Source organism: Suillus discolor (assembly GCF_016758755.1).
Source record: "Suillus discolor strain FC423 chromosome Unknown F5147scaffold_120, whole genome shotgun sequence".
NCBI classification, from domain to species: domain Eukaryota; kingdom Fungi; phylum Basidiomycota; class Agaricomycetes; order Boletales; family Suillaceae; genus Suillus; species Suillus discolor.
Genome location: NW_024541367.1, coordinates 15,897 through 35,893, shown reverse-complemented (window position 1 = coordinate 35,893; position 19,997 = coordinate 15,897). Strand labels below are relative to the sequence as shown.

At 50.1% G+C, this 19,997-nt stretch overlaps 8 protein-coding genes across 8 annotated transcripts; 4 read left to right on the top strand and 4 right to left on the bottom strand.

The window, feature by feature from the left end:
• Positions 1-695: 695 nt before the first annotated feature.
• F5147DRAFT_780946 (uncharacterized protein) lies at positions 696-2,531 on the bottom strand (the record flags this gene model as incomplete). Its single annotated transcript, XM_041442544.1, has 1 exon — positions 696-2,531. One exon carries the CDS (start codon positions 2,529-2,531, stop codon positions 696-698), a length of 1,836 nt encoding a protein of 611 aa, XP_041285578.1.
• A 1,780-nt stretch (positions 2,532-4,311) lies between these two features.
• Positions 4,312-4,648, top strand: F5147DRAFT_587608 (uncharacterized protein; the record flags this gene model as incomplete). Its single annotated transcript, XM_041432013.1, has 2 exons — positions 4,312-4,426; positions 4,479-4,648. Coding segments are annotated over 2 exons (285 nt in total), but the record flags the coding sequence as incomplete, so codon positions are not given.
• Positions 4,649-6,547: 1,899 nt separating this feature from the next.
• On the bottom strand, positions 6,548-7,814 carry F5147DRAFT_789379 (uncharacterized protein; the record flags this gene model as incomplete). Its single annotated transcript, XM_041443016.1, has 1 exon — positions 6,548-7,814. One exon carries the CDS (start codon positions 7,812-7,814, stop codon positions 6,741-6,743), a length of 1,074 nt encoding a protein of 357 aa, XP_041285576.1. The 3' UTR covers positions 6,548-6,740.
• Positions 7,815-8,832: 1,018 nt separating this feature from the next.
• Positions 8,833-9,015, top strand: F5147DRAFT_559916 (uncharacterized protein; the record flags this gene model as incomplete). Its single annotated transcript, XM_041430571.1, has 1 exon — positions 8,833-9,015. A coding segment is annotated over one exon (183 nt), but the record flags the coding sequence as incomplete, so codon positions are not given.
• Positions 9,016-9,133: 118 nt separating this feature from the next.
• Positions 9,134-11,048, bottom strand: F5147DRAFT_780942 (uncharacterized protein; the record flags this gene model as incomplete). The annotated part of the gene is made up of 8 exons (XM_041442543.1): positions 9,134-9,182; positions 9,235-9,572; positions 9,630-9,928; positions 9,981-10,082; positions 10,149-10,253; positions 10,303-10,482; positions 10,534-10,770; positions 10,835-11,048. The coding sequence occupies 8 exons, from the start codon at positions 11,046-11,048 to the stop codon at positions 9,134-9,136; spliced, it is 1,524 nt and encodes a 507-aa protein (XP_041285574.1).
• Positions 11,049-13,074: 2,026 nt separating this feature from the next.
• Positions 13,075-13,341, top strand: F5147DRAFT_587622 (uncharacterized protein; the record flags this gene model as incomplete). Its single annotated transcript, XM_041432016.1, has 1 exon — positions 13,075-13,341. The coding sequence occupies one exon, from the start codon at positions 13,075-13,077 to the stop codon at positions 13,339-13,341; it is 267 nt and encodes an 88-aa protein (XP_041285573.1).
• Positions 13,342-16,639: 3,298 nt separating this feature from the next.
• On the bottom strand, positions 16,640-17,013 carry F5147DRAFT_555995 (P-loop containing nucleoside triphosphate hydrolase protein; the record flags this gene model as incomplete). The annotated part of the gene is made up of 2 exons (XM_041430508.1): positions 16,640-16,818; positions 16,869-17,013. Coding segments are annotated over 2 exons (324 nt in total), but the record flags the coding sequence as incomplete, so codon positions are not given.
• Positions 17,014-17,153: 140 nt separating this feature from the next.
• Positions 17,154-19,077, top strand: F5147DRAFT_780939 (uncharacterized protein; the record flags this gene model as incomplete). Its single annotated transcript, XM_041442542.1, has 5 exons — positions 17,154-17,832; positions 17,880-18,024; positions 18,076-18,420; positions 18,472-18,686; positions 18,743-19,077. 5 exons carry the CDS (start codon positions 17,154-17,156, stop codon positions 19,075-19,077), a joined length of 1,719 nt encoding a protein of 572 aa, XP_041285571.1.
• Between the last annotated feature and the right edge of the window lie 920 nt (positions 19,078-19,997).

The following is a 19,997-nucleotide window of genomic DNA, read 5'->3' as shown; positions in this document are numbered from 1 at the left end:
TATCAAACCCAGAACCGGACCGTTCAGAACAGTTGGATTCGGTTTTTTTTTCGCAATTTGAACGACCGAACCCCAAAAAATTCCAGTGAAGCAATTGCGGATGTTTCTATTTTTTATCACTGACTGAGTGACTTCCCGTTAGCAAAATCATGTGTCGTGTCCCGAACTTTGAAAAACATTTCCTAGATTACGCAATAAGATGTTTTATACGAAAAACCAGACCGCAGGCCAACGGAATATCATGGGTGATGGTTTATATCAGTATTTCAACCATTGCAGACTGAGATAGACATGAAAGTAATCGAAGAACGAAGAATTCCCATTCATCGTCAGCACATCTGCAGGTGTTGCCTCCATGTGCCATGCTGGGTTGTCGCCAGATCATCAGATGCTCGCGTTGAATTGCCTTTTGGGTCAACGACCCACATTGAATGCAGTTGAAATGTTCATAATGCATATGGAAGCATAAATTTGAACATCCTAAGACCGCCAGTCAAGTTCGAGTTGAAAATCCAGTATAAGTGGCAGCGATGCTCGATGTGGGAAGTCGGTGAAGCTAAGTACAAAATCGATGAGGAGCTACGAATAACAAGGCTGCGCGAATATTGTATACACTGCCCCACTTCTTTAATACACTACGCCAGCAATGCCTATCCCTATGTTGTATTGTAAAGCGTGTAATGAAATGTGTTAGGCTATGGAGCCTGCTTTCTGCGCTTAGCTTGTGACTTTTTGTCGCTCCCCTCAGCACTTCCAGAAATTTCACCCACAGAGCGCTTGCCTTTGATGGGGGGTGAAGTACCTTGTACTAGGCTGCAGAGATGCTCGACCCACCAGCGACCTTCACGGTCAGCACGGGATGATATTGTCGGCAGGAGCGTGAGCAAAAAGTCCTTCACGTCGGTAGTGGTGACCTTGTATTGGCCACCGGGGGAAGGGGCTGCATCGGCGACCAACATGCCACTGGGAGGATTTAGCTGACCAGATATCAAACGTCGCGCTGCCTGCGAGCAGACGTCCATCTTAGCGACGTTGCGGCTAAGGTTAGCTATCGTCCTTTGCTGGTCTGCTATGATCTTGTCCCGTTCAGCGATGGTCTTGTGCTGATCCGCTATGGTCTTGTCCCCATCCAAGGTGTGGGTAAGACGTAACGCTTTTTCTGCCTCTAACTCTGACTTCACTTGCTGTAACTCCGCTTCCAGCGTAAAGATTTTCTCCTGCAGAGATTTGTTGGTAGAAGAGGTCGAACCCAGCACGGATTTGAGAAATTGATCCAGGCCTTGTGCTGCTTCGCCCGGAAGGTCGGAAAGGTGGGGAAGGACGGGCCGTCTGGTGCTGAGAATGTCAGTAGCTGGCGATACCTCTGCATGTGTGCTATCGACCTGAGCATCCGCAAGTGCGTGGGTAGTATTCGGGAGCCTACCGCCCACATTGTAATGAGAAACGGCGCGCTCAGTGTTCACCCGACTGCTGGTAGCCGTTATGGAACTGTCGCGTACCTGCAATCGCAAAGGGCCTGCAGATGCGGTAGGCGTTGCGGGAAGGAGAGGGCCTGTAGTCGAGAGGGGTGGGGTCAACCGATCCGAGCTAGCGACATCGGAGGAGTTTCTGTGCATATGCGATGGCAGAGGGCCTGCAGATGCAGCAGAGCCTGTGTGTCGGTGAGGGGTGGCTAGGTCATTACGGGTATGGGATGAGCCCTTAAGCTTAGGTCTGGTAGATGCTGGTGTGGATGGCGGCGGCGGAGGGGGGGTAGGACTTGTGCCGATGAGTTTGCTCCTGGTGACACGTCCGGGTCCCATATTACGCTGAACTTTCCTCAGGGATAATCGAACGTTGTCATCCAATATATGTGTGGCGGGATCCGTACGCCACACCTGGTAGTAAGCGGCCAAAGTGGCCTGGGGATCATCATCTGTCGACGATGCTAAAACACGCGCCTCTCCGACGTCTAGTTGGTAGGCCTCGCGTAAATAAGCCTGCCTCAGGTCCTGGGACCAGCTACAATCCATAACACGACCCTTCCCGCATGGAATGCATCGCAATTCACGTTGAGAAGAATTTTCAGAAATAGGGTATCTGCATTTAATATCTTTTTGTGCACACTGGGTACACTGTAAAGGGTTAGCGTTAGAATGGCATTTGTGAGAACATCCTACCCCTTCTGCGATGTCACAATACCAACGCACAAAGCTAACGTCTGTAGTGCACGCCATGACGGCTTTCATAAAACCAGGGGCGATGTCCTGAGCAGTGTAGCGCACCTGAAGCGGTGCGCCTAGTGGAATGTGCGAGGGCATATCTTCAGGGCGGCCGTAGGTAGGCACATCATCGATTGAACCGTCACCAAGCCCCTCTTCATCTACTTCCTCGTCATCAGAAATAATGAGCACCACCTTCTTCTTCCGCCTAAGGCCCTTACTCTCCTGTGAGCCATCGTCCAACTGCTCGCTACCTTGTAGCTCTGCTCCTTGCCTTACGTGCGAAGGTCCATCCTGGGATGAAGATGCGTGGCGGGTTGACTTAGCCATTAGAACGTTGTGAAAGATTGGGCTCGGTGGGGCAGCAGCCGTACTATCATGAGTATGGTGTGACTTAGCATGGTCTTGGTAATCATACCAAGTCAATTCCAAACTCCGCTCACGAGCAGTCAGTGGTACTCGGAGTTTAAATTGTTGGCACTTCAGCGGCTTTATTATTTGCGCGTCGCACACAATCGAGAGCTGCAAAGTGCATTTTTGTCCTCCACATTCACAAGGACGAGCCCGGAGGTGGATTCATGTCAAACCTCAAAGGACAATAGATGTGAAAAAAAACCATGTGGCAGATCTAGAAGTCGTACGTCATAACAAAGGGTCAAACAAAAGTCAAATATATACACACCGAATAACGCTAGTGAACACCTGGCACCGTGTCAAGATTCCAGAAACGCGCCGTATGATCCCAGGATGTACTACTAGCAAGGAGGCAGTCGTTGGGAAATAAATTGAGGGAGTAGACAGCATTTACATGACCCTCCAGGACGGCGATCTGCTGCCATGTGGTAGTGTCAAATACCCTAATCCAGTTGTCAACCCCAAACCCGGCAATAAGCTTCTTTTCATCCGATGTCCAGGTTAAGCTCCAAACTGCCTGTTAAGCAGTAACTTAAATGTGGAGAAGAATGTTTGCCAATGAGGTATTCATTTTTTTTGGCCATGCTCTCTCAGGATTGTGCTCATACTTGTGTAGGTGCGGAAGAAAGTGCAAATTGTTAGCACTATACTTCATCGTGGAGCCTACTGAGACATCAATGCATTCTCTTATCCTTGCGATCAGTGTCCTCGGTGTCTTCATATATATTTCTCTAGCGGATTCTTTCCCCGCGGGACGTTGACGTGAAAAACTCCATACCTTGCCAACCTGTTTTTGGTATCATGATAATTCTTCTTTCACGAAACAAAGCCTGCCGACGTGCGGTGCGTGGCGATTTGTGAAGTACCGAATTCTTGCCGTTGCTCGCCCTTAGCGTTCTTGGTCTAGATTCTCGACGTCGTTTTTCCCACTCCTCTATCAGCATACATAACTAATCTGGGAACAGGTATAATCAATCTAATAGTCCGAGTGACGAGCCTTATAGCATCAGCCCTTTCCAGCTCCTCCATCTAGGGGAAATGCTCTCCGGGGATGTGTTCTTGTCCAACTAGTGCCGTGGCTGGACGCGAGGCCGCCCCTTCCGACCTCAGGGCTGCCACAACGAGCGATTAAGTCAGAATATATTGGTCTCTCGTGTCGTGTGCACTGTGCTGATATCATGAATCGAGACTCGGACATGACTAGCACGCCTTCCGTAATTCATTGCGAATCGGTTCGGTACCGTTCAATAGAAACTTGCCGGTTCCTGGGACTAGGTATGTGGCATGACCACATCGCTGCTGTGAATTGGGGCCCAATTGGAGTAAATACGGTAGAATGCGTGTAAGGGTGATTGGAGTGCTCGGCGACCCTACGGCCGGCAGTTGCGCACTCACTTTGAAAGATAAAAAGGCTGCCTAGCGGCCTCTCGATATTCTCTTGCATTTCACGACGCATGTTACTAAAGGAAGGAACGCGATCCCCACGCGACATAGGATGATGTACGAATTTTCTTTACATAAGAAGCTCACAGCTAATGACCAGACGTCAAGTCAATAGCATAATCATCTACCGCGACTACTACTAAAAAGCTCCTACTCATCCCCAGCATTCCGCGCCGGAGATGTGTCACAACGTTCCGAGTCGTCGGTGCTCTGATGTTGACCGATCCCCGCATTGACCTGCTTCTTTTCATAGATCATTGATGGTCGATTCCACACCGAATGTAGCCACTTCATTGCCGTGTCGACAAAGTTCCAGGACCGCCTGCCATCAAATAGTCTCTTCAGTTCAAGACATGTCCATCCTACAGGTGTGCTAATACTAGACTGTTCCCCATTTGCAACGTATTGACTTGTTCAAAGCATGCAGGTCACAATCTTGCACACAGCTAATGGCTCTGCCCACCAAGAATCCCATTCACATAAGTCCTTCACAATGCGGCGGCTGTGTCTTAAAGATCAGAGATGAAGTAATGCCAATGGTCCGAGTTTCTGGGATGCGATGGTGGGTTACAGCTCAGTTCCTGACATAGATATACCACAAAACCGCTGCCTTAATGCTGACGGCGCTGGGGACGCAGCGCGTATTTAACTTACTAATTGCTGGAAGGTCAATATTTTGCGATAATGTCATCATGCTTTTCGTGATTTCGTGATATAATAACTACGTGTCCCACGGTAACGCCACTAGTGAGATCATGATCATGCCAAACTCGTCACAATTGACGTTGTTGTTCTCGGTATGCCCATCCACCGCAGACTATTCCTTGTACTTTTTTTCTGGTCCAAGTCTGGCCGCATACAATGACCATCGAACATCTATAGAAGGCACACGGGAAGATCCAGACCAACTATATAGTTTGATACCTAAGAGCCGACTCTCCCGGGCTCGTTCTGTCCATCGCTTATTTTGTGCATGTGTTCTGTGACTCGTTCACAGTTAAAACTTTACGCCTATATATGGCTTGGAGACCTCCTGATAATCTGAGATTTTACATACAGGAAACGCGCCTCGTGTCCATTACATAGTTGGAACTCATCTCAGCCCAGCGTTGACGCCGTTTTACATGCTCTTCCCCGCTGATACAGGAAACTAAGAGTAATCCGTCCACTTCGGCTCGCACTTTTCAACCAATATCGTCAAGACCGTACGAATTCTCATGCTAACGCTTTTCCGGGTCTAAAATTGATTTTAGGGACAGAGAATTTTGTTCCGTGCGTGTCGCTCGGTAAAGAAGACGAGGATAAAGAAACGGGCGAACGCTTCACGGTGCCTTGCCCATCTTTCCATCTATCAAGTTCCGTCTATCAGTCTGGCCCAGGCTGATGGCCTCAAGCGGTAATAGTCATAAGCTTGACTTTCTGCCATTCTAATTGTACTCGAAGATAGTTCACATGGACAGATCTTCCGTCGCTGGAAACCGTGCGACGAGCCGTGCATCCCCTCTACCCTGAGACAAAAGCTTGATCTTTTGCTTTTAACGCAGATATCTGGATCACACCATCTTCAAATGTATAACATGGTCCCAACTAGTGGACCATGACGATGAGCGGTATTGTCGGAATGCCATGAGCATCCTCATTCAGCCCCCTTGGTCCTCTCTGGCCGTGATCTTGACCTATTTTGCAAACGTCAATCGGTATGGGCGACTAACGATATCGAAGCATTTGCTGCTAACATAATGACGTCACCAGATCTTCGGGTCATCCTCGACCCGGTGGCACGAGCGTCCTACTACAGCCCATGAAAGGCTATGGTACAAGGTGAGCCGCCGCCGGTTCATCCCAATGAGTCACGTACTCACGCCACCCACCAGCTATGGGGTTGATGCCCATGGTTTGTCGTAAGCACTTACTTACACCCGTTGAGTCTTTGGAGTATTCTTGAACGGTAAGTTGGATTTAGTCGCCTACCTGTGTTTTCCGCTCAGGCTAAGCCTCAGCATTCCAGGTGGGCTGCAGCGTTTGTTTCCCCAGTGTATAGCTATGACCCTCACGACCCATCTGCTTTACAACTCCTGCTATTCTGGCTTTGTTCAGCAATGGGGCTTCCTGGAGATTGGGTGTCTGAGCAGTTCGAATTCTTAGTCATCATCCTCAGCTTCCGATCTCGCCGTCACTGATAGGTCGACGCTTACCCTCTGGGATGGAGATGGCTAGATCCACGTCGTTCGATTCTATTTGATTGAAGCAGGTTGCGCATGCGCGCTTACTATCATTGCAGGTCTACCGATCTGTTGTTTTCCTTCCAGTTTGAAAAGGTTACGCCAAGTGCTTCGTTTTCATCTCAGCCCAGCCACGATGACAACTATCCTCTAGTAGTTAAAAACAGCCAACACCTAAAGGATTTTGAGAGATCTGGTGATCGTAATTCGATGTAACACATACCAAAGATGGATGAGTGGTAAATCACTATCGGTTAGATGTCTCCCACAAACAGACTTCGCGTCAACGCTACGCCAGAAATTCTTTTGCGAGGCCGTGAGGTAGCTGTAGTCATTCTAGCTAAGATCCAAGCGGCCTATCTTTTTTTGCTGATTCTGGAATGGCCTCTTCCGGCTGCTCAGCAACGTGCAACGGTGTCTTGGCGGGCGTGTTACCCCGTATGATGAAATTGGTGTTCTGCTACTTGTGCCTACGGGAGGGCGGGTGCTGATTGCGATAAAGAAGACCGAGAGGCGGCAATTGACAAAGGGCTGACCGTTCAGGGGAGGAACGCAGCAATTCGACGCCCCTAGGTCGATCGTACAACTCCTTTGCGACCGTAAATAGACGGGAGGCGGGCACAGATGCTCGCCGTTGTGGTGGTGGTGATGATGAAGTTCCCCGCCCAAGCGCGGACGCTTGGGTGAGAATTAGGCAGCAGGCGAGCGCAAGCACTCGCCGTTGTGAGGCTATGGTAATGGCAATTTCCACACAGGCGTGGACACTTGGGCGCTTGGGTAGGAGGGTTGGGTGGCAGGCGAGCGCAGGCGCTTGCCGTTGCGGGGCGATGGCGATGGCAATTTCGACCCAAGCGTGAACGCTTGAGTAAAGGAGTTTGATGGCAGGCGAGCGCAGGCGCTTGCCGTTGTGGGGCGATGGCGATGGCAATTTCGACCCAAGCGTGAACGCTTGAGTAAAGGAGTTTGACGGCGGGCGAGCGCAGGCGCTTGCCATTGTGGGGCGATGGCGATGGCAATTTCGACCCAAGCGTGAACGCTTGGGTAAAGGGGTTTGATGGCAGGCGAGCGCAGGCGCTTGCCGTTGTGGGGCGATGGCGATGGCGATGGCAATTTCGACCCAAGCGTGAACGCTTGAGTAAAGGAGTTTGATGGCAGGCGAGCGCAGGCGCTTGCCGTTGTGGGGCGATGGCGATGGCAATTTCGACCCAAGCGTGAACGCTTGAGTAAAGGAGTTTGACGGCGGGCGAGCGCAGGCGCTTGCCATTGTGGGGCGATGGCGATGGCAATTTCGACCCAAGCGTGAACGCTTGGGTAAAGGGGTTTGATGGCAGGCGAGCGCAGGCGCTTGCCGTTGTGGGGCGATGGCGATGGCGATGGCAATTTCGACCCAAGCGTGAACGCTTGAGTAAAGGAGTTTGATGGCAGGCGAGCGCAGGCGCTTACCGTTGTGGGGCGATGGTGATGGCAATTTCGACTCAAGCGTGAACGCTTGGGTGAGAGAATTTGGCGGCAGGGAAGCGCAGGCGCCTGCCATTGTAGGGCGATGGTGATGGCAATTTCCACCCAAGCGTGAACGCTTGGATGAAGAAATTTACCAGCAGGCAAGCGCAGGCGCTCGCTGTTTTGAGACGACGGTGATGGCGATTCACACCCGAGCGTAGACGCCTGGGCGGGAGAATCAGGCAGCAAGCAAGCGTTAACGCTGGCACTCGCAATCCCGTTCCAAAGCGTTGACGCTATGGTGTAGAGGGTAAGCACTCGCACCTACTGGGCAAGCATATGGATTTTTTGTTCTGGTAGACATCGACGGGCAAAAAGGAGATGCAGCATGGGGCCTGGTTAGACCCGGTGCGCCATGGTGTACGTATGCTGAGTGGCAAGGGAAGGTTTCGCACTGCCTTACATCAGCATTCTCAAAAGGGAAGAGGCGCAGGATGACTCATCACACTGCACCCAGCATCCACGTGATTCTTTTCTCATTATGAGTCGTAGGTGCCCGTTCCGATGTAGATCGGCTCCCCAAAGTTTCCGAAAACAAGGTACGTGCAAGGTGACGTTCTTTAGTCATCCATGGACCCCAGCAACGTCTTATCTTCCATATCGTCCTCCCCTCATCACATACGCTAGCCAGGTTTCCTCGAGGCTTGTTGTTCTCGTCGCTGATCCCGTTTTTCTCGACGATCGCAAGCGTTCAGTCTCGCCGGACTCTGAGGATGTCGAAGACGGGCTTGAAGAGTTTTGCAAGAGCTTTATCGGTGAAATGGACCTACCTGAAAGTGAGTGGCTTAATTTCATTTGTGACTTCATCTTCAACTTAACTTTGTCTTAACAATTCACCAGGTGGACCGACCGTCTTAATAACAACGAACGTCGCTTTGTTCCACCTTCTCATCGACACTATTCTGCCCAGTACACGGATAGCTTCTTGGATTCTTTCGTGTCCGTCTTCTGGCTCAAGAGGCGCGGTCTCATACACCTGGTCTTACGTTCTCCAACGCGCCCATCAGTTGTGATGAAGGTATGCGCACCGATTTTGCTTGCTCTTCATTACACTGACCATCTCTCTAGATGCTCTCCCTGCTGGCATGAACGTCAAGCTCATGTGCCAGTACATCGAGTTTCTCGCAGACCGTTTGTCGGTGTCGCTAGGCAATGATAAGGTGCGCAATGCCACAAATCCATTCGACTTCATGGACGTGATCTCGCTACAGGGGAAGACCAACTTCCTCGAACGGTGTGTCGGATTACTCGAAGGCGAACGTCGACCACACGAATGCTAGGACCGGTCAGGTGGCAAGTAAGTACTACATCTATGGTATTATGACCTTGTCTAACAATCTTTCATCCAATAGTTCAACAGATCCAGCACCATAGCGCCTCGTCAACTGCGCCCTTCAGCGTGCTGAAGGTGCTCATCAGGTGCTCCTGCCAGGGAGCTATATGTTGATATGCACCATTTCGAGCCGTCTACGATAATCAATGACGGAGACGGGACACCGGTCTGTGAGTAGTCTATGATTCGCGCACTTGGCTGTAGTGCAGATGACAGGCTGTTGAATGTACCGATCTGTGATGGCATCAGCGGTTGGTGAAGCGAGACTGACGGTGGCTCGTTCAGGACGGAATCCTCGTCAACCTTGTCATATGACGGCATTGTGATGACGCATGTGGTAGCAGTGCGCCTGGTGGCTGGTTGTACTGGCATCGTGACGTTGCGAACGGTAGGAAGTTGCAGAGGTCGTGGCGTAGCTGTAGTTTGTAAGGACTTGTAGCGTTTCTTTGTGTGCCAAAGCTAAAATAATGTTCAGTTATATTCAATATTCAGGATAAAGCTCGTACTTTGCCGCACAATACATATTGTTGCACGATAAACTTGAGTTACCTCTTGGTCTCGTGTTGAGACTCCAAATGTGGCATGGACATTAATATTCATGCTACTCGTTGCTCCTTGATCGAACTTCATGCCCTTCATGATTCCAGCTAACAGAGTCAAGTGTACACCTTCGCGGTATGCATTGCGGTGAGCTTGCTCATTCCCATTGGTCATAGAAGGTGATGCTTTCCATGATGCGAGAGGAATCAATCTCATAGGTTGGTACAGTGCCGGAAGTGCGAATTTCGTTCCTTCGAGTTTGTCTTTCAACCACGCTAGTAAAAATGTCAGTGAAAATGAACGGTTCCTGTGATTGTGAATAATTACCTGCAGCCTTTGGCCCACCACGACGAATAGTATTTAATGTTCTCTGGATGTCTGGGTGTTCCTCACATGTCGCTAAACTAAGCATTGCTGAGTAAACTTCGTCTGAAACATGTGTGTGAAGAGCATGAACATTTCTCTTAAAGTGAGCTACGCATAGCCGGTACAAACGGCGAAGATGATCGTATGGGCCCAAGTCGCACACACGTCGGTGAGGTTCATGTGTGCATGACGTTGAGATAGAACGTGAAGGCTGCACACAGTACGTTCCTAAGCCTATGTCTCATGTATCAGTGAATACACGGATGAGGATAATCAAACATACCAAGTCCTTGGCCTTTCAAGTGGCTGTCAGCAATAACAATTTCGCACCCGAAACCATGAATGTGGCGAAATGAAAAAGACTGGCCAGTGTCCGCAGATGCAATGTCAAAAATTCGCTGAAGGAGAAGTAAGTGTGCCTTTGCGCTTTGTGATGTGGTGAAGGCACGAGCGCTGACAACAGCTGAGAAACCATTAATACCTAAGGGTACAAGTAGTGATTTATTTCACTCACAGCGACAACGTTCACTATCCCATGATTCAACCTCAAACTCCTGCCATCCTTGTGCTCGTTTGAATGAGGTATCAGTAGACAAACGTTTGGCTTGTATGAGATGTGATGACATTCGTGATGTCATACACGCGACGAGCTTGAACTCCACACCACGCTCAATGAGGTGTGTTTCTGCACAGCGGACATAGCGCTGTTCCAGAGGCAGGGATGCATGTTCATTTGCAAGACGACATGCACCTAAACAGAAAAAAAATGATAATCAGGGATCGTACTAGGTGGTTCAAATATTGTATGAACATACCTTCAAATCCTGTTCCACTTGGGTACTTCATAGGCCTCGTTATGTTAATAAGGCGACGCACATGGTTAAGATTAGCGAGTGATGGATGCAGGTCTTGAAGTATTGCATCGCGGCCATCAGGAAATTGCCAGTCGAGCACTCGATGAAGACCCTCAACAAAGGCTGTGTCCAGGTATATTCGTCGTGGTGTTGCATCCGCGAGTTTCCACTTCATGAGGGAAACTAATTCATGAGATACGCCGATGAGGGGAGGTGGAGTTTTGACAGGTAGAGGAGGAGGATGTGAATGAGGGTCGGTGCAAAGGACAAGTATTCGAGGGCAGGCAAATAGACTTCAGGAACATATATGTCAAATGATGCTGCGCAGTTGTGTGCCCATTTTCGTAGAACACCTTGCTTCAATGGACCATCAGCCTGGCGATGCCAATGTGCTAGAGCACAAGGATATGATTGGAAGTAACAAGCTACAAAACAGAAAAAAACATACGACACATTTGTTTTTGTGATGATGGACCAGTAAAAAAACTACATGGCATCAGGGGACCATATCCCCACGACTTTGCAAGTTGCTCGCACTTCGTAATCATGTGGTGGTCCTCATCCAGTAATGCCTGCAAGTAGCAGGTATCACTCTCCTGCAAATTTCGTATGAATAAATGCGAGCGTGCAGTGCGTGAATGCAGGCTGCATCTGTGATGCAGAATGTGAACGATGTTCACTGAGAGTGACGGGTTGATACTTGCATGCGCCAGCAGTCCAACATCGCCGCCCATAGATCATGGTGGATGACGTCATGCATCTGTCGAAACCCTGGCTTGCTTCCAACGGTGTTCGATTCTCTTGGCCTGATTATATAGGTAAGAAAAAAATCACGTGGATGCAGGAATTGGCTGAAAACACCCATCGTCGCGGGTAGGAGTCTGGCCGAGCTCCAGCTCAGTGCTTGGAGGACCCGCAATCAATTTTAGTACCGAGAGGTGATAGCTCCTACATGAAACAAAATCGTACAGTATCAGAATTACTAGTACCACCAAATGACTGGTGACATAGAACCAAATGACTGGTGACTGTGGGGTGTTGAATTCACCCAAGACGTCGGTCACATGCACGGTAGTAGTACTGACCGCCCAGATGTATCAGGTTGTTTTTAGAATTTTCAATTTCAGCCGTTGCTCAGTACAACCAAGCATATGGATCAGCCACCAAGTAAGTATGTAACGGAAGGTGCCAAGATTAAAGTAGTTCTGGTGACAACTCTATCCCAAGTCGCTGGGACCTTTACCCAAATCCCTGAGTCACTATCTCGCAGGGGTAGGTTGAATATCGTCGAAGTGCGCATGGATTAAGGAAACCAAGTCTGTCAAGTCGGTATCTGCCTGGCTATCCCCAGTAGGTAGATCTTGTTGCGAGATTAGCCGTAACACACAGTCTGCAAGCTGTGCGTGAGCGCTCATGGTCCCGATTTCTTGCTCTTGCTCTGCGAGCTTCCCTAGTAATTGCTCTGTCTCTACCTCTAGGTGGCGGATCTTTTGCTCCAGGTCATTGATGGCCCTCTCCTGTAGCTTCCCATCCTCTAGCTCCTGATCTTGGCGGACGAGCCTGCCTCGCAGTTGATCATTCTCTATCTCTAGTAGGCAGATCTTTTGTTCCAAGCATTTGTCGGCAACCCCCATTTTCAGCTGCCCGTTTTCCAGCGTTAGCGAGCAGATCCTATCCTCCAGGCTTCTGGTGACGGCAGCGTGTCTAGAACCTTGTTGATCCACAACGCTTCTGAGAAAGTCGCACGTCTGCAATGAACCTTGCAGCATTTTCAACAGGTACGATTCGGCCTCCTGACGATTGGTGAGATCTGCCTGCAAGGACAGGTCCTCCACGACAAGTTTTGCTAGTCCATTCGACAAGGTAGCCATATCTGACTTGAGTCTGACGACATCGCAGGAGGGAAGTCGGGGATCCTGTGCGGCATTACTGTGTATATTTAACGTGGTGATGTTTGGAGGTGTAGTCGTAGGCGGGGAAAAATTCGCAGGCGCTACGGTAGGGATGCTTTGGAGCTGACGCAAGCCTGGAGAAATGGGCGTCGAAGCTGAAAGAGGTGGAGGGTGCCCTGCGAGGAGTCGGTCAGGGATTTGGGGGTAAAAGCTACTACCTACCTTGAGAAAATCTGACAGGCGCATGTGTTGAGGCACCCTGGGATGAGGGTGGAGGTGGTGGGAACGCCTGGGCTGGAGACGGTGGGGATGCCTGGACTGGAGATGGTGGGGACGCCTGGACTGGAGATGGTGGGGACGCCTGGACTGGAGATGGTGGGGACGCCTGGACTGGAGATGGTGGGGACGCCTGGACTGGAGATGGTGGAGACGCCTGGACTGGAAATGGTGGGGGAGCCTGGGCTGGAGGTGGTGGGGACGCCTGGACTGGAGGTGGTGGGGACGCCTGGACTGGAGGTGGTGGGGACGCCTGGACTGGGGGTGGCTGTTCCGGTGGGGAAGGAACTATCAGCTTGATGCGTTTAAGTGGCTTACGCTGTGGCTCAGGCAAAGACGATTGCGCCGAAGGGTGTTGTGCAGATGTCTGCTGCATGAGGCGGCTATGCCGTAAGGGAGTGACCCTGCTATTATTCCTCCTGCGTGGGTGCTCCCAGGAAAGGTTTGTATGAAGGGCCTTCAAGCGCTTTCGCAACTCGTCGTCAGAGGAGCGTCTAGCGGGTTCTGCAAGCCAAGTCTGGTAGTACCTGCTTAGAGTACCTTGTGGATCTTTTTCCTTCGAGGATGCCAATACGTATGCCTCTCCGACATCTAGCTGGTATGCCTCGCGTATATATACCTCCAAGAGATCTTGGAGCCAGCTACATACCCCACCGTGTTCATTGCGGCAAGCAGTGCATCTAAAGTTGCGCTGGGTCTCGTTCGCCATAGGCGGGTACCCGCAGGCCACTACCTTTTCTGCACACGCGCTGCACTGAGATGAAAATTAGCGTCAGCACCATGTTTGAATAGCAAACAAAACTTACTTCACGAGGGCATGTGGTCATAAACCACCGAATGAAGCTGGGCTTGCTAACCTCAAGCTTAGCATCCCTTAGGAATGCAGGCGTGAGATCCCTGGCAGTCCTGCGCGTGACTGGCGCGCCTAAGGAGATATGAGATGGCATGTTTGAGGGGCGAGCGCATGTTAGCTGGGACGGGTCGTCCTCAGGGTCGAGATCCTCGTGTATTTTCCTTTTACCTACAGCTCGAACGCGTTGTTGCTCCTCCGCAGGATCCCTCTCGTCCGATCTACCCACCATCAGTTCCGCAGGATCCCTCGTACCTCCAAAACCACCAACACCACCTGCGATTTGCGAGGGGAGAGATTCTACTCTCTGTCCGCTGGAACTATTCTTGACCTTGCGTGCCATCGTATCAAGTGGATGTGCAAGTTAGTAACGGCCGGTCTGGGTGCTTGTCTGCGGGTCTGTGTCTGGGGTCAGGCCCGGGTATTGAAGCGGAGTTTAAAAAGCTGCCCGCCCGCTGCTCTTCAGACATGGTGACGGGCTGTCAGCCATAGTACTGGCGACTTCCAACTCCGTCATCCGTGCCAAGCGTGTGGCCAGACTTGATGGTAGATACAGACCTTGTGTCTGCAAGGTGTCTGTGCAGACTTACTTTCACCCAGACCAGCCATTTCAGACTCATCACCGATAATGAGACCTCTGGCTGCCGCGTGTGCACGTAGATACAAGCACTTTGTCCGGCGTATCTCCGAGTCCCCCGCATACACCATGATATGAATTTTTCTTGATCAGCCACACAAGCTCCTGACCCCAGCTAACACATTTAGGCAAGATGATACGATCTTGAAGTTCATTCGTTATACATGGAGACGTGAAATGACAGCAGCTACTAGTAGCCCTTATGCAAATGAACGTGTGAACCAGCGCCGTGATTTTGATATTTGCCGTACCAGTGGCTGACTTCCATCGTTCCTTGCTTCGTCATCTCCTTCTCCATTCATACTGTAGACTTCTACTCACATGAACGATCATCATGTAAATCAAATGGCCACTGTAACTTCAGCGCAGCATTACAGCAGATGTGTCTTGTCCCTAGCAACGTTTTCTATGGACGACTATACCGTCTTTGCACCTGTTTACGGATTTATTGAGTGTAACTTATCTTCGTTTTTTGTTTCTCGCCTTGAAGACACTTATGCATCTCATGATTCTTTCCGCCCAGACCAGACCTTACCTTTTACTGTACGACTGCCACCTCCTGCCTGACTTCCCATATATACAGGAGCGTCTAGTTCATTCTCTGCCGCCGTACTGTTGTATGTCGGATTTTTGTAACGTAACCCGCCGCACTTGTGCGACGTCATCGATTTTGCGATATGCCGCTGGTTGTGATACCTTTGCGAGTACTCATCATATCGTCGCCCTCTGCTCAGTCTTTCAGGCCATCCGAAGCGCCGCCTGTGTTGGCACCAACCTTGTTTGCTCCCAGACTAATTTTCCCACCTAAACATCCTACAGTAGAGTCATCAACTTCTCTGTAATGTTGACGAAGTTGTTTGAACTCACAAGCACTAACTGTGAAAAATCTGGTTTCTTTGGTAGTCCTGAAGTATTGAACGGTCTACTACTGCGAGTGAATTCTGGCAAATACGGGAAACTTATCCTGTTTAGTGCGTATCTGGAAATTCTACTCACTCACCACACCCACACGATCAACTTTACGGTGGCTTCTAATTTAGACTCAGCCAGCATCGGTCTCTAGCGCCCTAATGTCTAGGCCGTTGTTCCACAGAACCCTCGAGCGAGCGCTGATCAGACGGGATGAAGATAATATAACAGTCAGGTGGACTCCAGGACATAAAGAAATAGAAGGGAACGAGCTAGCTGACACAGAGGCGAAGAAGGCAGCAGGAGGACACTCCAGCGCAGCGCCCCTCCTCCCAAACTGCCTCCGCAAGCATAGCCGCAACAAGCCCCACCACCATTATCCATCTCCCGTGCAGCAAGTCCGCGCTAAAGCAACAACACTGTGATCAACTGAAAGACGAGGGCCGTACCATTATGATTGAATCACCCCGCTATCCTCTACTCAAGAAAATCGACGACGGAATCCCGTCGAACCGTTATCAGAAGCTAGTCGCAGCCATGCCACAAAGACAAGCAAGCATCCTAATGCAGTTGAGAACGAGTCATGCCCCACTCAACAAGCATCTTCACTGGATTAGCAGTGTAGACTCACCTCTATGCCTAGCATGCGAGACCAATGAAGAGACGGTACACCACTTCATTATGACTTGTCCCTCGTACCGAGCGCAACGCGACGCCTTGCGGAGATCAGTACCCAACCGAGCATACCACATCCGAAATCTCCTAAACAGCGACAAATACACTTCGGTTCCCTTCAAGTATATCGCAGCCACCAGACGACTAGAACGCGCATTCGGTGATGTGTCAAATGCAGACTAGAAAACGGAACTAGTCAATAGTATATAGCATGTAGTACTGTCTACATCGGGCGCTGCCCCAAGACGACAATGAATAGGATTTTTTTTAAAAAAAATAACGTCCAGGCCGTCAGCTCAAGGGATATCTACCGGTCCCGCACAGATGAATTTATTGAATCACGGAAAAGAAATGTGTTGAGGGGCGGGTTAAAAGATGAAGCTACCACCACCTCGTTCAGTACTCTTCGGCCCTCGTATTCAGCTCTCACGTGGAAGTTACGAACATATGACTGATTGCACATGACCTATATTGATTATATATGGAGTTTTACCATCTTTTTGCAATCGCTCTCGCAACAAATCTACGTCCAATTCATCAATGAAGATAATTGCAGGTGCTTTCTCTTTGGCAAGTTCAAACGCGTCGCGAACCAGCTTAGCACCATCACCGATGAACATCTGGACAAGTGAAGGACCGGCAAGCTTGAGATAGCAAGCCTTTGTCTGCGCTGCACATGCACGGGCAAGAAGAGTTTTCCCAGTGCCTATCGAAGATATAAGCGATGGTACGCGTGTAAATCAGATGCACACGTACCTGGTGGCCTGTACATCAAACAACCTTTCGGTGGTTTTATTCCCAAAGTCTTGAACTCGTCTGCCTGCTCCATCGGCAAAACGATGGCTTCGACCAACTCTTCAATTTTCTTCTCCAAGCCACCAATATCAGTGTAGGATATGGTTTTGAAGCCCTGCCGAGCCGTCGCCGGTCGAAATGTCGTTCTCAAAAGCCAGAGCGATCTGTCAAATGCATTAGTAATTTGTTTGGCTATCTACATAGAAACAAATAGCCCGTGGTCACTCCGAGACAACTCGTACCATCATGGCCTCCTCTCCGTCCTTGGCTCCATCCAAAGATTCACACCTTCAGCTCAAGGGTGTGGGACATAGAAAGCTTCGTGAGGAATCTTGGGAGGTGATGGAGCAGGTGAACTCTGCAGGCTACGAACACCAGAAGGAGAGGGTACAGCACAAGAGAAAAAACGAGCAGGATGATCTTTTAGAGAGAAGGAAAAGGCGTATGAGAGAGCCATTACAGATGCGGTCTGCAGAAGAGCCTGCGCAGGGGGGATTTACGTTCATGCAGAAGGACTGCCCGGTCAAGGGGTCCGCCCCGAATGACATCAGGATAAAAGAGGACCTCGCTTCTTACTTGATACCCTCTGAGATGCCCTACGGGACTGAGACTGTCCGGTGGCACAACGGCCAGGTCACTGTACTTCCTGCAGTCATGCGCGACGGACGCAATGTCCTTGAAAATGATGCAAAACGTGTTCGCCAGATGGCAGCCCTCCCTATCTCATCACCAACTTCCTTTCGCGTCGACCACGTCGATGCAACGGGCCTGAAGGACGGAGATCTCCGTAATCGAGTAGCTAGTGCTTTGAGGGATGGCCGTTGTGCGGTCGTACACAGGGCAGCGGAGCCGGGCCCTGAAAAACTTACTCTGCAATATCTACATGATCAGTTTGGGATATCTGACCGGCTGTGCTCCCTCCACGGTCAGCTGAAGCGTATATGCGCCACTTCTTACTCACTGTTGCATTAGACATGGCACGACGCGCTGAAGATTGGACACACCCCCACAAAGATGGGACCATAGGGCGCCTATTGGATGGAATTCAATATCCTGACGAGCAGCTTTGCGCTCTGGACATCCCGCTCCCCGCCTTTACGGTCCCGTCGCCCTTCCAGTACGTCTGCCTCGCGATTGAACACGATGCTAAACAAATTCACTTCATTAGAACCTTAGACCATGCTGCCGTCTATGCATGGGGTGAGACCACACATGAATACCCCTTGGAAGACACTCGACCCCACCCAGATGTCTTCCTGAACCGAAGTTGGGGTCTTCTGCACCAAGCCGGAATTTATACCGCTCCTCACCATGACTCAAATGGCCGCATCACATTTGTCAGAGTCGTGTCTGGAATGAAGATGTGGGCCGTTTACGACCTGGAGGATACCTCAGCAACTCGTGACGAGGCTTCAGACGCATTCTACAAACTCTGTGACATAGACAGCGACCTTTCCCAACTTCCGAAGGGCTTGGTGGCAGAAGTCGTAGTGCTCCACGCGGGCGACATGCTGTAAGCTTCAACGTATCCCTCCTATACCTTGCCCTGACGTGCATGCCACAGATTTATGCCACCCGGGAAGTTTCATGAGGTCTATACGCCACTGGTGACGTTTGCTATGGGTGGGCACTTCCTTTCTTACCTCACCATGCACCTTTCCGAGTGGTCGTGCTTTTTGGACAACCTGCACGGGTCTCTGTTTACCAACCAGGAACATCAAGATACCCTTTTGGTCCTGCGTCGCATGGTGGTGGCCGTCCCACGGTTGTCCCATTGCAGTAGGTTACGTTTTACTATACCAGCGATTAATATTCACGATTGCTCCGTTGGTTAGAGCTGTACTATCGCGCAATAGTAGCACTCTGTATCATGGTGCTCAATCCAGGTCAGTATATATCACAACGTGCTACCGAGGATGAAGACATGCCGCATCAATTTGGCAAGGGGGGAAAGAAGGCGAAGAGCCGGAAAGCGGTTAAGACTGCCTCTAAAAATAACGTAGAATCGAAGCACTGCATTGACAGGGCCGATGAAATTGCGAACCGTGTCCTGCAGACCCTTGAACTCGACCGCTCACGGGCTGCGTTGGTCTTAGATGACCAACCATACGATGAGGTGGGAGATGAGGTCGAGCTTGGGGACGAACTTGCACAGTTCCAAGCATATTGAGTCGCCACGGTGATAAGTAGATACATGTGATACCCCAGAGCAAGGATATCTGGTGACACTTTGGTATTCATGATATCTGCTTCATTTCTAGTGCAGTGTTTTGCAAATAGAGCTACGGATCAAAAGATGGGACTCTGATCGACATTTTCTACTATAAACAGTCTATCAAAAGATAGAAAAAAGTACCTACCGTCTAGCGTGGGTATCACGATTCGCAAATCATGTGTTGGATGTTGAGGCCATGAAGTGTCTGCAACATCATGATGAAAAGGTGCTTGAAAATTTGAAGTAAACTTAGAAAGGTGGGTATATAGCAAGGTCAGGCTCCGACTCGGAGTTTATGCTGGACGATGCATGGGTATGGCAGGCCAGATGTGTGATGATATGTCATACGTTGCTCAAATGATGGTCCTAGCAAAAGTTTGGATGTTAGATACCGTCTGAAGGCATCTAGGGACATCTAATGGCGGGAATGGAGCCGGTCTTGCAGGTAATGTTGTGTTGTCTGAGGTGGTTCCAAAGCGCTTGCTTTGAGCTATAAAGATGAGCCATTTCTTGATGCATCTTCCGTTAAGTAGACTCTGGAGGGTGCAGGCACACGTACCTAGGGACATCCTGACATCATTGTGAGGACGGTTGAAGGCAGGGCACTCCAAGATTAAATGGTAGACCGATACCTCCTTCTGATGGCACAATGAGCATACGGTGGAGGGGAGTTTCGATATGCAGTAGAGATGCTTATTAAAAGGGATGTGGCTGGTTCCGAGTCTGAACAAGAGTGAGTTGTGTCGGCGGTCAGTGGTGGGGCTAGCAAACTGCGATTGATGCTGTGGAGGGTCCATGCTTTGGAGTTTGGGGTAGCAAAAAACTTCACTCCTTGCACTTTGTACTTGATATAGTCGCTGAAGTGCTGAAGAGTT